Here is a 12693-nt window from a genome sequence, read left to right as displayed (position 1 = left end):
TATTATTCACCACCAACCACCTGTCACTCACTGTAAACAATTAATTTTCCAGACAAGCACCAAATTACTTTCCTTCATTCCTCCTTCCCTGTACTTCTACATTTGTCATCAGGACACTGCTTCTCAGGTACGAAATAAAGTACAACACATCTTGCATGCACTATACATTGTACACTGTAGAATGGAAAGTTTGTGCGCACAGGGAGGGGCTGGTGGCGCTCTTCGCATATTTTGTGCATGAGGGCTGGGGGGTGAGGGCTGCGTTAAAGGCTCCCTCGGAAGCAGCGGGATTTTCAACCTGCTTCATCGGGAATCTGCCCCCTTCGGATGTGCACCAATGGGAGAGAGGCTCGCACAAGACTGGACTCGCAAAAAGCCATGTCCTGTGAGCCCGGAGTGTGGATGTGACTGGAGTCACCTCAAATCTTGTCCTGTGAGCCCGGAGTGTGTATGTTACTGGAGTCGCCTCAAATCTTGTCCTGTGAGCCCGGAGTGTGTATGTTACTGGAGTCACCTCAAATCTTGTCCTGTGAGCCTGGAGTGTGGATGGTACTGGAGTCACCTCAAATCTTGTCCTGTGAGCCTGGAGTGTGGATGGTACTGTCGTCACCTCAAAGCTTGTCCTATGAGCCCAGAGTGTGGATGGTATTCTAGTCACCTCAAATCTTGTCCTGTGAGCCTGGAGTGTGGATGGTACTGTAGTCACCTCAAAGCTTGTCCTGCGAGTAGTATAAAAACCCTGAGCATGGATTGGTTCAAGGTGGAGAGTATGATGTGGAGCTTAAGCAGCTCGGTGGTATGGAACGCACACGAGACAGTGTTCATCGTGGACCTGCTTGTCCTGTGTGTGAAGCGGTGGCTGACTTTTCCGTGAACTTTGCTCCAGAGGAAACAGAGCTGCTTGCAGCTGGTACACCAGGGATGCCTCAGAGAGGAAATTGCCTGTTTGATCGAGCTGTTCTCTTGGGTGCATGGAACAGAAAGGCGCTCGTGGTGGAGCTGCTTTTCCTGTTTGCGCAGCAGAAACGGAGCTGCTTGCCTTTTGCACACCAAGGATGCCAAAGAGGAATTTGCCTGTTTGTTCGAGCTGCTCTCGTGGTAGCACGGAACAGAAAGGCGTTTGTGTGTGAGCTACTTGCCATTAGCATACCTGGGATGCCTGAGTGGATTTGCCTACTTGTTTTGGATGCTTCAGAAACGCAGCTGCATGTCCCATCACACCGCATCGTCACTCCACCGCCAATATTACCCATCATTCCCACCCACCCCTCTCCTGTATATTTGGATTGGCACAGCCCCATTGGGTTGTGTGAGGTAAGAGAATGAGTCAACCTCATGCTCCGTTCTTTTCTTCCTCCTCAAATCTTCCTTGTCTACCTTTTCGTGATTTTAGTGATTGCCCATGTCTCTGTGTGTTAAGATTGTCAAAGAATATGTGGTAGGGGTAAATTTTTTCTGTTGTGTCTTTTGTTTGCTTATAAATATGGTACACACTTTAATGATTGCTTGCTTGGTGAATAAAGAGCTGTAAATAATGTGCTTTTCACCATTGCTTTGTAAACATATCACAGTTGTGCATTTTCCATCTGCTTCACTCTTGTCCTTTCCTACATTGGTCTGACAAAGTGTGTACGTTATCAATAGTCGGAACGTTCTACCCCACTGATTCGCTTTGCTCGATATCCAATATCCATCCATCCACGGTTTGCTCGGCCGTACTTGAATTAATAAATTGTTGTGGCAACAGCCACATGGGTGGATGTTGAGGGAATAGCCCCTAGTTAGGTTGCTGCGCCAACAGAAAGGTAATGTGTAACAGCAGAATTTAACCCTACGAGGCCAGTAATTTTAAATCAAGCGGCTACGGTTGCATAACATCCACAGCCCATTGGACCGCAGAGTTATCTGCTGCTGGTGGCCTCACTGCTGCAGGTCGGGGAGAGAAGTCCAAAGAAACCTCCCCCTCCCCCATGGTGGCCCCCGAATCCCAGTGCCATAACAATATTATCACAAGAGTAAGTGTTTGAGCCCTGACTGTTTGCATAGCATGGGTTGAAATCTTAGCTGACGATAAACTGACATCCTGGGCAGTGAAGGGAAGGACGATAAAATGTGGCCAAACAGCAACATTTTCTTTTTAATCGCTGGGTTCAATATAAAACCGGGTGGGAGCATTTAAAAACCCATGTTATCTACCTGGCAAAGGTCTGCCTGTAGGCATGCATGCTCACATATGCAACGATCTTTGTACCCGGTCGGCTCACTCTGAATGTATGAATCAGTACCCCCAGGTCGGCTCACTCTGAATCTGATTTGTATGTGCTACATGATGGGGAAGCCATTTTAAATTCAAAACAAAACAGTCACTTCTTAACAGTCCCCTTAACAGAGGAGGAGGGATGGGAGGGAAGGGGAGTGGGATAGGGGGAGGGTGCAGGAGAGAGGGGGCGGGGTGGGAGAGAGAGAGGAGTGGCGGAGAGATGGAGAGGGGTGTGAGAGGGAGAAGAAAGGGGAGGGGGGAGGGAAGGGTAGGGGGGGGTGAGTGAGAGAGATGTGTATATATATATATATATATATATATATATATATATATATATATATATATATATATATAGAGGTTTAGGTAGCGGGGAGAGAGCAGGCCCGTCGCTAGGGGGGGTGTTTGGGTGCAATGCCCCCCCCCCCACTTGTACGCCACCCATTTATGCCCTGTTGCACCCTGTGAACAACTTAGTGTTTTAGGATGTGCGCCCACTGTGAACTTGCTGTTTAAGAGTTCACCTGTGTGAACTAAAACCCTTATTCCAGATGTTCAACATGGTGAATAATAAGGCCTTCTTGGATAAACTGTTCTTTAATAATACCCTTCTTTGAATAACAGTCAAGAGATAAGTGTGCGCTTCCCAGCGCATCTCCTAAAGTAATTGGCAAGACAATACAGTCCAAGACCACAAGATGAAAGATAATAACGCAAGCACCAACACCAGCAGCCAAGACCTCGTGTCGAATGTCGATGTTGGGGTTGGTTATATATATCGTGGATCATTGAGTTTTAAGGAATAGCCAATCAGCGTATTCGATATGGAGACCCTATTGAGCAGGTTACCTGATTGGTTGTAAGTTAGGTATAAATGTAAGATAGTCATAATATGATTAAGGAAAAGACATAAATTTACATTATTAAAGATGAAGTGCACGTGCACCACGTGACCTTCACAACCCGTCAACCCTCCATCTTACAAAAGTAATTTTATAATAAAAATTAAAAATATGTGTGTTTGTAATCGTGCTTACATTTGAAATGATGCAGATAAAACCTGTTTTTGATGCATCGATCATTTAATAAATAAAACCGTCAACCGTCAAATCTCGCGAGTCGCGAGATTAGTGACGCGAGTCACGAGGGGCGAGTCATGGAGAGCGCTAGCTTGCAGCAGGAGAAAAAGACGTGGATGATGGATATACGAAAATGGCTCAGAAAAGGAAAAAATGCAAGCGACGAAAATGAAGAAGATGATGAAAGACATGTTGTGGGAGGAGTTGGAGGAGGAGGAGGAAAAGACGATCATGTCGATGAAATACCGACAGAAGCTGGCCAACCTGGCCAAGCCAGCAACGTTAGCTCTGCAGCTGGAGCCCCAGTGCAGGCAGCTGAGTTGCTACGCTCGGCGGCGGCCTCGGGATCGGGTGTGACTGTCAAGCCGCTTCCCGATGATCTTGGAAGTGAGAGACCAAATTAAGTTGTTCTACAGCGGTACCCTGGCCATCTGTTGCAGAACAAGAGTCGCTCGTTTGTGTCCTCGTGGTACCAGATTAATGAATGGCTGGAATACAGTGTGCAGACAGATGCAGCATTCTGCTATCCATGTAGGAAGTTTAACACTGCACGCAGCCCAGTGGACTCTACTTTCACAGTGCGAGGCTACCGGAATTGGAAACATGCCGTTGAGAAAGGCAGGGGGTTTCACAAACACGCAACTTCAAACGAACATTTAACTTGTGTTTTGAGGTGGAAGGAGACGGAGAGGCACATCGATTGTGGTAAGGAGATTTCCACACTCCTCAATGCTGACCATCTAAATAGAAACCGGTACTATGTGTCTGCTCTTATAGATGTTGTGGGATTTCTCGCCGAAAATCAGACACCTTTTAGAGGGAGCCTTGATAATTTTGAGGATATGTCAGACGAGTACAGTGGGCTCTTCCTCTCGCTTTTAAACTACACACTCAAAAAAGACACCGAGCTAGCCGAAATAATAAAGCATATCCCACGAAACGCAAGCTATACTAGTCCGGAATACTATACTAGAATGAACTGATCTGCACATTGAGTAATGTTGTGACAGATGCCATCGTGGAAGAAGTAGGCACATCGTGGTTTACCATCAAGGTGGATGGGACGAGGGACCCCACTGAATGTGAGAACATATTGTTACGTCTGAGGGGGGGTCTGCATTCAAATGGTAATTAGGATGTTTAATTAGGTATGCCATGCTGTTCGAGTTTACCAGGATCTCGATGTAATAAGTAGCAATTCAGTGGTGATAAGTTGTCTAGTAAATTCCATTTCTTCAAGGGGGAAATGATAATTGTCACGCAATTAGATAGGGAGACGGGATAGCGTAAGTGTGTCTGCGTAAACCCTGTTAGTATTCCCTGGAGGCTTGCCGTGACGTCACAGGACAGTGCTGCGGATGGCTCCGCCCCGTGATCACGATTGGTGGAAGGCGATGGCGGAGGGCCAATAAAACGGCTCGATTGGAAGTGACGAGGACTCTAGGATAGAAAGGTTCTGTTCAGGGAAAAGGGTGGGAGGAAGAAGATCGGTAAAAAAAAACCGTTTTGGTGGAGGCTGTTGTGCTGGGAGCGTGCTGTTTTGTTGCGCTGATTCGATCCTGGATTCATCGTGGCTCGTGGCTCGTGGCCTTGCTGTGCCTCGTGCCTCTCCTCGGTTGGCTCTGGGGTTCTGCTGGCTCGGAGTACAGGGTCGAACGGCGGGCGGGCCTGCCTCCCTCTCCTGCTCGCAACTTGGCGCCAGAACTGGCTCCCTGGCGGCTGTGAGCAGACTTGCGCCGACATCAGGAGGTCGACAGCACCACGGTGTCTCCTGCCCCTGACGAGCGCAACGCCAGCTCGTCCGACGCCATTCCAGGGACTGTTGCGTCTACACCACCGGCCAGCCTGACCACCAGGACCAGCTACGTTGTGTGTGTGTGTGTGTGTGTGTGTGTGTGTGTGTGTGTGTGTGTGTGTGTGTGTGTGTGTGTGTGTGTGTGTGTGTGTGTGTGTGTGTGTGTGTGTGTACCTGGCGGCTTAGAGGGTTTGAGATTTGTATATCCATTGGAATTGTTTGTGTTTTCCCCACGCCCGAACCCACACCACCATCCCGTCGAATCACCCCGGATCCCTCCTCTTGCCGAGTCTTATTATTTCTGGTTAGAGAAATAAACGTTATTAACTCAGTGAAAAGCGACTCGTGCCACCTTCCTCGTCCCGTTTGCGGTGGAGCGATTAAAACCGCCATCTTTGGGTTATAAAAAAATAAACCGCCTCCATCGTTTCGGCTCATTCTACGTTGGCGGGACTGTTCAAGTTCCGTGGACGTCACATTGGTGTCAGAAGTGGGATGTTCGAACCCCTCTAAATTCTGTTTGGTATCGGGAGAATATACCAGGACTGAAATCTCGCCACGAATTGGAATATAAAATTACTACAGAAAAGCGTGCAAGCGCGGGAAAATTTTGGCGGGAGTTTTCAAATTAAATTTGATTGGCGGCAAACGGGACTTCTGCACCATGGCGGATGTGCAGATGTTTGAGGAGGAAGGCCACGTGTCTGGCAGCGAGTCGGGGGAAGAAGGGAGAGACGGGGGTAGGATTGGAACCTCCCCCATTCCAAGCGTGGACCGTGCTTCATCGCCCGTAACGGGGCCGGCAGCGCCGGAAACCGGTGCAATGACGATCCAGACAATGTTGGAACATTTAATAGCAGACATGACAGCACAAATAGCAAATCAATTCGTGACACAGAGGGCAGAAATGACGGCACAAATGGCAAATCAATTCGTGACACAGAGGGCAGAAATGAAGGCACAGGGGGCAGAAATGGCAAATCAATTCGTGACACAGAGGGCAGAAATGACGGCACAAATGGAAAATCAATTCGTGACACAGAGGGCAGACATGACGGCACAAATGGAAAATCAATTCGTGACACAGAGGGCAGAAATTACAGATCAATTGGGGGGTAATGGGGGAACAGTTGGGTGCACGGATTGATTTAATGATGGATGAATTGGGGGAAAATATGGAGAAAATGAAAACTGAGATGCAGGAGTGTGTGGATGTTCAATTGGGGGAAATACAAAGTCAATTCGAGGATAGATTGGAGGAAACAAAGGTAGAAATTACATTGGAGGGGGAAAATATCCGAAAAAAAATTGGAAGATAAAATTGATGCAACGAACATTCGGGTTGATAAAGTGGATGAAAGCCTGTAACGTCATCGTGCCTGTGTGGATGCTCGTATGCAGCTGCAAGTAGAAGAGTGGGGAGAGCTGAGGAAGCAAGGGATGAATTTGGTGGAGAAGGTAAAAGAATTGGAGGCTCGTTTGGACGAACAAGATAAAATTATGAGCCAAGATGAAGTCTTGGATAAAGGCCTGGTCGAGCCGTCTTTTGTAAGTAGAGTGTCCGGGTTGGTTGAGGAGCAGCTATAAACTCGCGACGGAGCCTTGGAGGAGGTTGTGCGGGCCCAGAAGATCCTGCGGGAAGAGGTGAATCGGTCCATTCAACGTTTGGAACAGGAGGCAAAATTGACCCATGAGACCCTCACCACAAAACATCTTTGGCCACAGTTGGCTCCGAAATTGGATACACAGCCACAAGGGTGTTTGATCCCTGGGCTGGATTCGGACAAAGGAGAAACTGGGAAGCGGGCCACCGTAAAAGTGATCCCCCTGGTAAATTTTGACGGGTCAGGGAGCGTTGAAGCTTTTCTGACGCAAGTTGAGTGCATTTCCTGACTAAACGGGTGGAATGAGCGGTAACGTACAGGGAATTTGGTGGCAACGTTGCGGGGACCAGCCGCAGATGTGTTAAACGTGATCGCGGAGGGGATGTTGACCAGCTCCCACATTTGCGAGGCGTTGAGCCGTCGGTTTGGGTTTGCAGCGAACTGTGATCTGGTGCGGGCCCAGCTCCAGCACCGCAAATTAAAGTCGGGCGAGACAGTGCAGGAGCTGGCACAGGATATTTACCAATCAGTCAGGATCGCGTATCGGGACCTTACAGTGGAGGCATGGGACAGACTGGCACTAGAGAAATTTTTAGCTGCTCTTCCAGACCCTGAGGTCCGAGCGCTAGTGGAGCTACAGGACCCACCCACCGTGCACCGAGCGGCCGAGTGCGTGTCCAGGCTGGCCTTGTGGAATCGGCCGGGTCGGGTGCCAGAGAGGCCATCGGTGATGATCCGACAGGCGGAGATTCGGGATCAGGGAGGGGGGCTGGGAGAAATTGGCATTACCCAAATGCTTCAGAGGATGAATCCTCCTGCTGAACTGCCAGGTCTATCCGAGGTGCCCTTCCATAGGTTGAGTCCGGAAATCACTGTCGGGGTCGGGAAGACTAGATCGGGCTGAGCATTTCGGGCCATGCTCGGCTGATGAGATTGTGGCAAAGTGCCTCCTTTGTTGAAAAAAATGAATTGTGGGAAAATTGGCATGGGTTTGTAAGTTCTGCTGGGTTTTAGAGTGACAATCGGGACAATGGGTAATTGGTAACAAAGCGGGCACAAGTGGCTGTCCAATGGCTGGTGCGTGGATCGGGTGAGGAAAAGTGCTGTGTGAGTTGTTTCAAGTTAAGAAGTGAATTGTATAGTGCACACATTGATTTTTTATTGGACATGGTGTGGTAACAGGGAAGGTCATGGTCGGTGAAGTGTTAGAAATGCAGGTGTCACATGTAAGGCCGATGGGGTGGGGGAGTCATGTGGGTTTTGTGGGTGGGGATGATGTGCTTGTCCACAGGGATTGCTGAAGCTCACGGTGAGCGGGAATTGCGACCCCCTTCAAGGAGATTCACCCCTGGTGGCTAACGGTGACAGTGTCTCGAGGCAACTGGGAGAGGGTCTGGTTGGGCGACCAAGGCGGGTAGGACCTTGGCGAACCAGGAAGGCCAGAGGAGCCAGTGAGACCCCTTCCAGTGTGTTGTACGGGGTTAGAGCTGATGGCTACCAGGGGGGTGGGAATCAAAGGGAGCGGGGGCGGAGAACCATCCGGGTTGGACTAAAGCTTACCTGTGGGCATGGTTGCACCTGAGATGCCCCCATCATCTTGTGGTAACCTACCCCACGGCCATGACGGGATTCAGCCTGCATCATTGAAATGGGGACCATGACCTAGAAATGTGATGATGACCATGGTGTGAGTGTTGTGAAGATGTGTGAGTCCCACTCGATCCCGCACAACTTGACATGTGCAGCAAGGGTATGATGTCCGCATAATTTTGGGGCGAGCAAATTTGAAAACTGGCTCCCCAGGTAACGCTGGGTCTATTAGCATCCACTGGGGGACGCGGTCAAGTGTAAATATCCCATGAATAGTGTCGTTAAGGCTTAGAGTAGGAATGTAAAGTATAAGTGTTGTGTTTTTGTTGAACCTTTTGTTTCCCCTCCCCAGATCACTGGAAGAGTGTTGGGCAAGAGCGATGATCCAGAGGATGGAGTGCAACTTCGCTCAGTGCTCTCATGTGATAAAAAAAATATAAAAAACGAATGATTGTTTAGGCGAGGATAAGGCCATAAGGGGGGTAGTACATTAAGCAGGATAGGTAAGTTAGCTGCGGCTCGCTGCCCATTGCCCCTCCTACTTTATTTCGTTAGGTTAAATAGGTGTGAGTCAGTAAGTGTTAAGGCTGGTACGGTAGCGCCTGTGATATACCTTGCAGGAGCTGCGGTACCAGAGGAGGGGGCAGTGTTACGTCTGAGGGGGGGTATGCATTCAAAGGGTAATTAGGATGATTAATTAGGTATGCTATGCTGTTCGAGTTTACCAGGATCTCAATGTAATAAGTAGCAATTCAGTGGTGATAAGTTGTCTAATAAATGTCCATTTCTTCAAGGGGGAAATGATAATTGTCACGCAATTAGATAGGGAGACGGGATAGGGTAAGTGTGTCTGCGTAAACCCTGTTAGTATTCCCTGGAGGCTTGCCGTGACGTCACAGGACAATGCTGCGGATGGCTCCGCCCCGTGATCACGATTGGCGGAAGGCGACGGCGGAGGGCCAATAAAACGGCTCGATTGGAAGTGACGAGGGGGGAGGATAAAAATGTTCTGTTCGGGGAAAAGGGTGGGAGGAAGAAGATCGGTAAAGAAAAACCATTTTGGTGGAGGCTGTTGTGCTGGGAGCGTGCTGTTTTGTTGCGCTGATTCGATCGTGGATTCATCGTGTCTCGTGGCCTTGCTGTGCCTCGTGCCTCACCTCGGTTGGCTCTGGGGTTCTGCTGGCTCGGAGTACGGGGTCGAACGGCGGGCGGACCTGCCTCCCTCTCCTGCTCGCAACTTGGCGCCAGAACTGGCTCCCTGGTGGCTGTGAGCGGACTTGGGGCCGACACCAGGAGGTCGACAGCACCACGGTTTCTCCTGCCCCCCTGACGAGCGCAACGCCAGCTCGTCCGACGCCAATCCAGGGACTGTTGCGTCTACACCACGGGCCAGCCTGACCACCAGGACCAGCTACGGTGTGTGTGTGTGTGTGTGTGTGTGTGTGTGTGTGTGTGTGTGTGTGTGTGTGTGTGTGTGTGTGTGTGTGTGTGTGTGTGTGTGTGTGTGTGTGTGTGTGTGTGTGTGTGTGTGTGTGTGTGTGTGTGTGTGTACCTGGCGCCTTAGAGGGTTTGAGATTTGTATATCCATTGGAATTGTTTGTGTTTTCCCCACGCCCGAACCCACACCACCATCCCGTCGAATCGCCCCGGATCCCTCCTCTTGCCGAGTCTTGTTATTTCTGGTTAGAGAAATAAACGTTATTAACTCAGTGAAAAGCGACTCGTGCCACCTTCCTCGTCCCGTTTGCGGTGGAGCGATTAAAACCGCCATCTTTGGGTTATAAAAAAAAAACCGCCTCAATCGTTTCGGCTCATTCTACGTTGGCGGGACTGTTCAAGTCCCGTGGACGTCACAATATCAATCATCATTCGCTTTGTATCGGCATCAAATGAAGCAACAGAGCATCTACTCACAATAGCTACAGCCGACGCTGGAGATGCAAAAACATTGACAGACCTAAAATTACAGAGCTGACAAAACCAGGACTTGACACGTCAAAAATATTAAGTCAGGTGTACGACGGGGCTTCGGTAATGGCTGGGAAGCACGGTGGGGTGCAAAAGTTGTTGCACGAGATATTGGAAAGAGAAATCCCCTATGTGCACTGCTTGAATCACCAACTCCATCTGGTAGTTATCCAGGCACTGGCAGCAGAGAAAGCTGTCACTGATTTCCTCGAGGTTTGTTGTTGCCTGTACAAGTTCTTCAGAAAGCCCACTGTTGCTGCACAGTATAAAGGTGAGCAGTTAAAACGACTTCTTGATCAAAGGTGGACGGGACATTTAGCCACCGTGTCTGTGATCATAGGATCTTTTAAGGATATCACATCCTTACTGTCGGAGATTGATGCAGAGCGTGCCTACGGTGCAGAGATGAGGATGGGGGCTATTGGGCTTTTGCGGGAAGTCTCTGGGCCTGTCTTCATGTTCACTGCTATCTTTGTACAAAAACTGCTGATGTTGTTAGATGGCCCTAACAGACTATTGCAGGCAGAGGACATGGACTTGCTAACGGGGTTGGAACTGGTGGCGAGTGCTACAGAGTGCGTGAAGAAACTCCGCTCTGAGGATGAGTTCACTGATCTGTGGAACAAGGGCAACGATGCTCGCACTTATGCACCTGCACCACCAAAACGGAGACGCACAATGCATAAGAACTTGGAACAGTTTGTAGTTTTGGAGACTACAGGACAAAGCAACGACAATGACAAGACGGAACTGCAGAGGGATTTTACAGCGCAATTGACACTGTGCTTGGCGAGATCGCTCAGCGCTTCAGTGAGCGCAACACACAACTCGCCTGTTCACTCGCTGCCTTGAATCCTGAAAATGGCACGTTTTTGGATCCCCACTTGCTCCAGCACATCATGACATTAACAAAGTCAACCATCAGTGAAACAGAGTGTGTGGTTGCAAAGCAGTTTATTCGCTCACAGACAGAAAAGCAGCCAAACGAGAGATGGACAACACAAAAACTCCTCTCAACATACCACAAAATGCTGGAAGCCATGCCAAGTGTAGTGACTGCTATGAGACTTGGACTAACATTTGGTGCGTCCACTGCCATGTGTGAAAACTCATTCTCAACATTGAGGAATGTCTTCACTGACCATCGATGGTCCATGCGCGCAAAGCACAACTGGTACAGCTGGCCTTCGAGAGAGACCTCACACGTAAATGCCTGAATGAATGGAAGGAGAAGGTCCTCAGAAGATTCCACACCGAGACACGTCACCTGCAGCTCTTCTGACAGCGAGTTCAGTGGTATAAAAACTATACGAGGAGTTCAGATTGTGTGTGTGACTGCTGGTAATGCATGTGTGGTTGTGGTTGCAGTGTGGTTGTGGTCAGCACCCGCCGTGGTCGGCTGCTTTGTACTTCTGATGTTTAAGTTAAATGTTGTGTTTGGTGCTTTGCATATCCCATATCTAGTGCTTTGTACATAACCTTGCCTCTGTGTAATTGACTGCTTTAAATGCGGACCTTGTGGTATCTTCAGGCTGGTCGTATTTGCTGTTGATAGTTTAACGTGATGATCGCAGGTCATAGCCTACTGTATCTTATTTCAAAGTGCACTGATTCTGGTGCCAACCTCCCCCGTTTACTCATTGTATCTCTGGTATATTAATTTTTCTAGTGCCAATTCTTGACAACACCTTGTATAAGTGCACCTGAATTGGTGCCAATTGTCTAATCATTGAATATCTGCATTGTGAATGTGCCAGTTTGTTGCGGCTCTCCTGCATTTGAATAATTTTAGGCCAAAAACATCGGAACATATTAAATCGAGCTGAGATTAATTTGGTTAATATGCGACGGCAACCACAGTATAGATGTGTCAATGCTGCATGAATACAATAGTATACCGGGTTATCAAAAATAGGAAATATAATAATGTGCCCCCCCCCATCCAGTTCATATGCCCCCCCTTAATACTGAGCCCTGGCTACGGGCCTGGGAGAGAGGGGATTGGAGGGTGAGGAAGGGGGGGGGATTCCCACAGATGTGACGTCCAGTTTAATGTCCATTTGAGAAACGGCACCCACATTGATGAATCACCCTGCATGTAAAACACTACGATGACAGTTTATTGCTGGAGCGGGATTCAAACCAAGCCGAGACAGCGAAGAGCGAGCGTGCATACCTCTTGACTATCCTGCCAGGATGTGGCAATTCATTGCTTTGCAATGACCACAAACATTTCTTACTCTTTGTAATTGATTAATGAATCTTGCTTCCTAATTCCGGAGATGTCCCCATGAATCGCCATCAAAGCTTGAACAGCACTCACCAAGTGGTTAAAGCATTCAAGCAAGCACTCAACAAAACGGTTGAGAAACTTTTCAAAATGAAACGTTTAATTTTTTT

At 48.7% G+C, this 12693-nt stretch overlaps 1 protein-coding gene across 3 annotated transcripts in view; it reads left to right on the top strand.

The window, feature by feature from the left end:
• LOC147021861 (pyruvate dehydrogenase (acetyl-transferring) kinase isozyme 2, mitochondrial-like) overlaps positions 1-12693 on the top strand; it is a 116775-nt gene that overhangs the window by 17236 nt on the left and 86846 nt on the right. The window contains exon 1 of one of the 3 annotated variants that reach the window (XM_085892279.1): positions 1116-1314. The exons of the other annotated variants lie outside the window; for them this stretch is intronic. Within the exon in view, the coding sequence (XP_085748405.1) occupies positions 1187-1314 (128 nt within the window). The 5' untranslated portion in view covers positions 1116-1186. Of the gene's footprint in view, positions 1-1115; positions 1315-12693 lie in introns of those variants that run through there. 3 annotated transcript variants of the gene reach the window in all.

This window comes from Eptatretus burgeri, chromosome 8 (genome assembly GCF_056783735.1).
Source record: "Eptatretus burgeri isolate ZD-2024b chromosome 8, Ebu_testis_v1, whole genome shotgun sequence".
Lineage (NCBI taxonomy): Eukaryota > Metazoa > Chordata > Myxini > Myxiniformes > Myxinidae > Eptatretus > Eptatretus burgeri.
The sequence above is the reverse complement of the archived record's forward strand: the minus strand, read 5'-3'. Positions and strand labels throughout refer to the sequence as shown.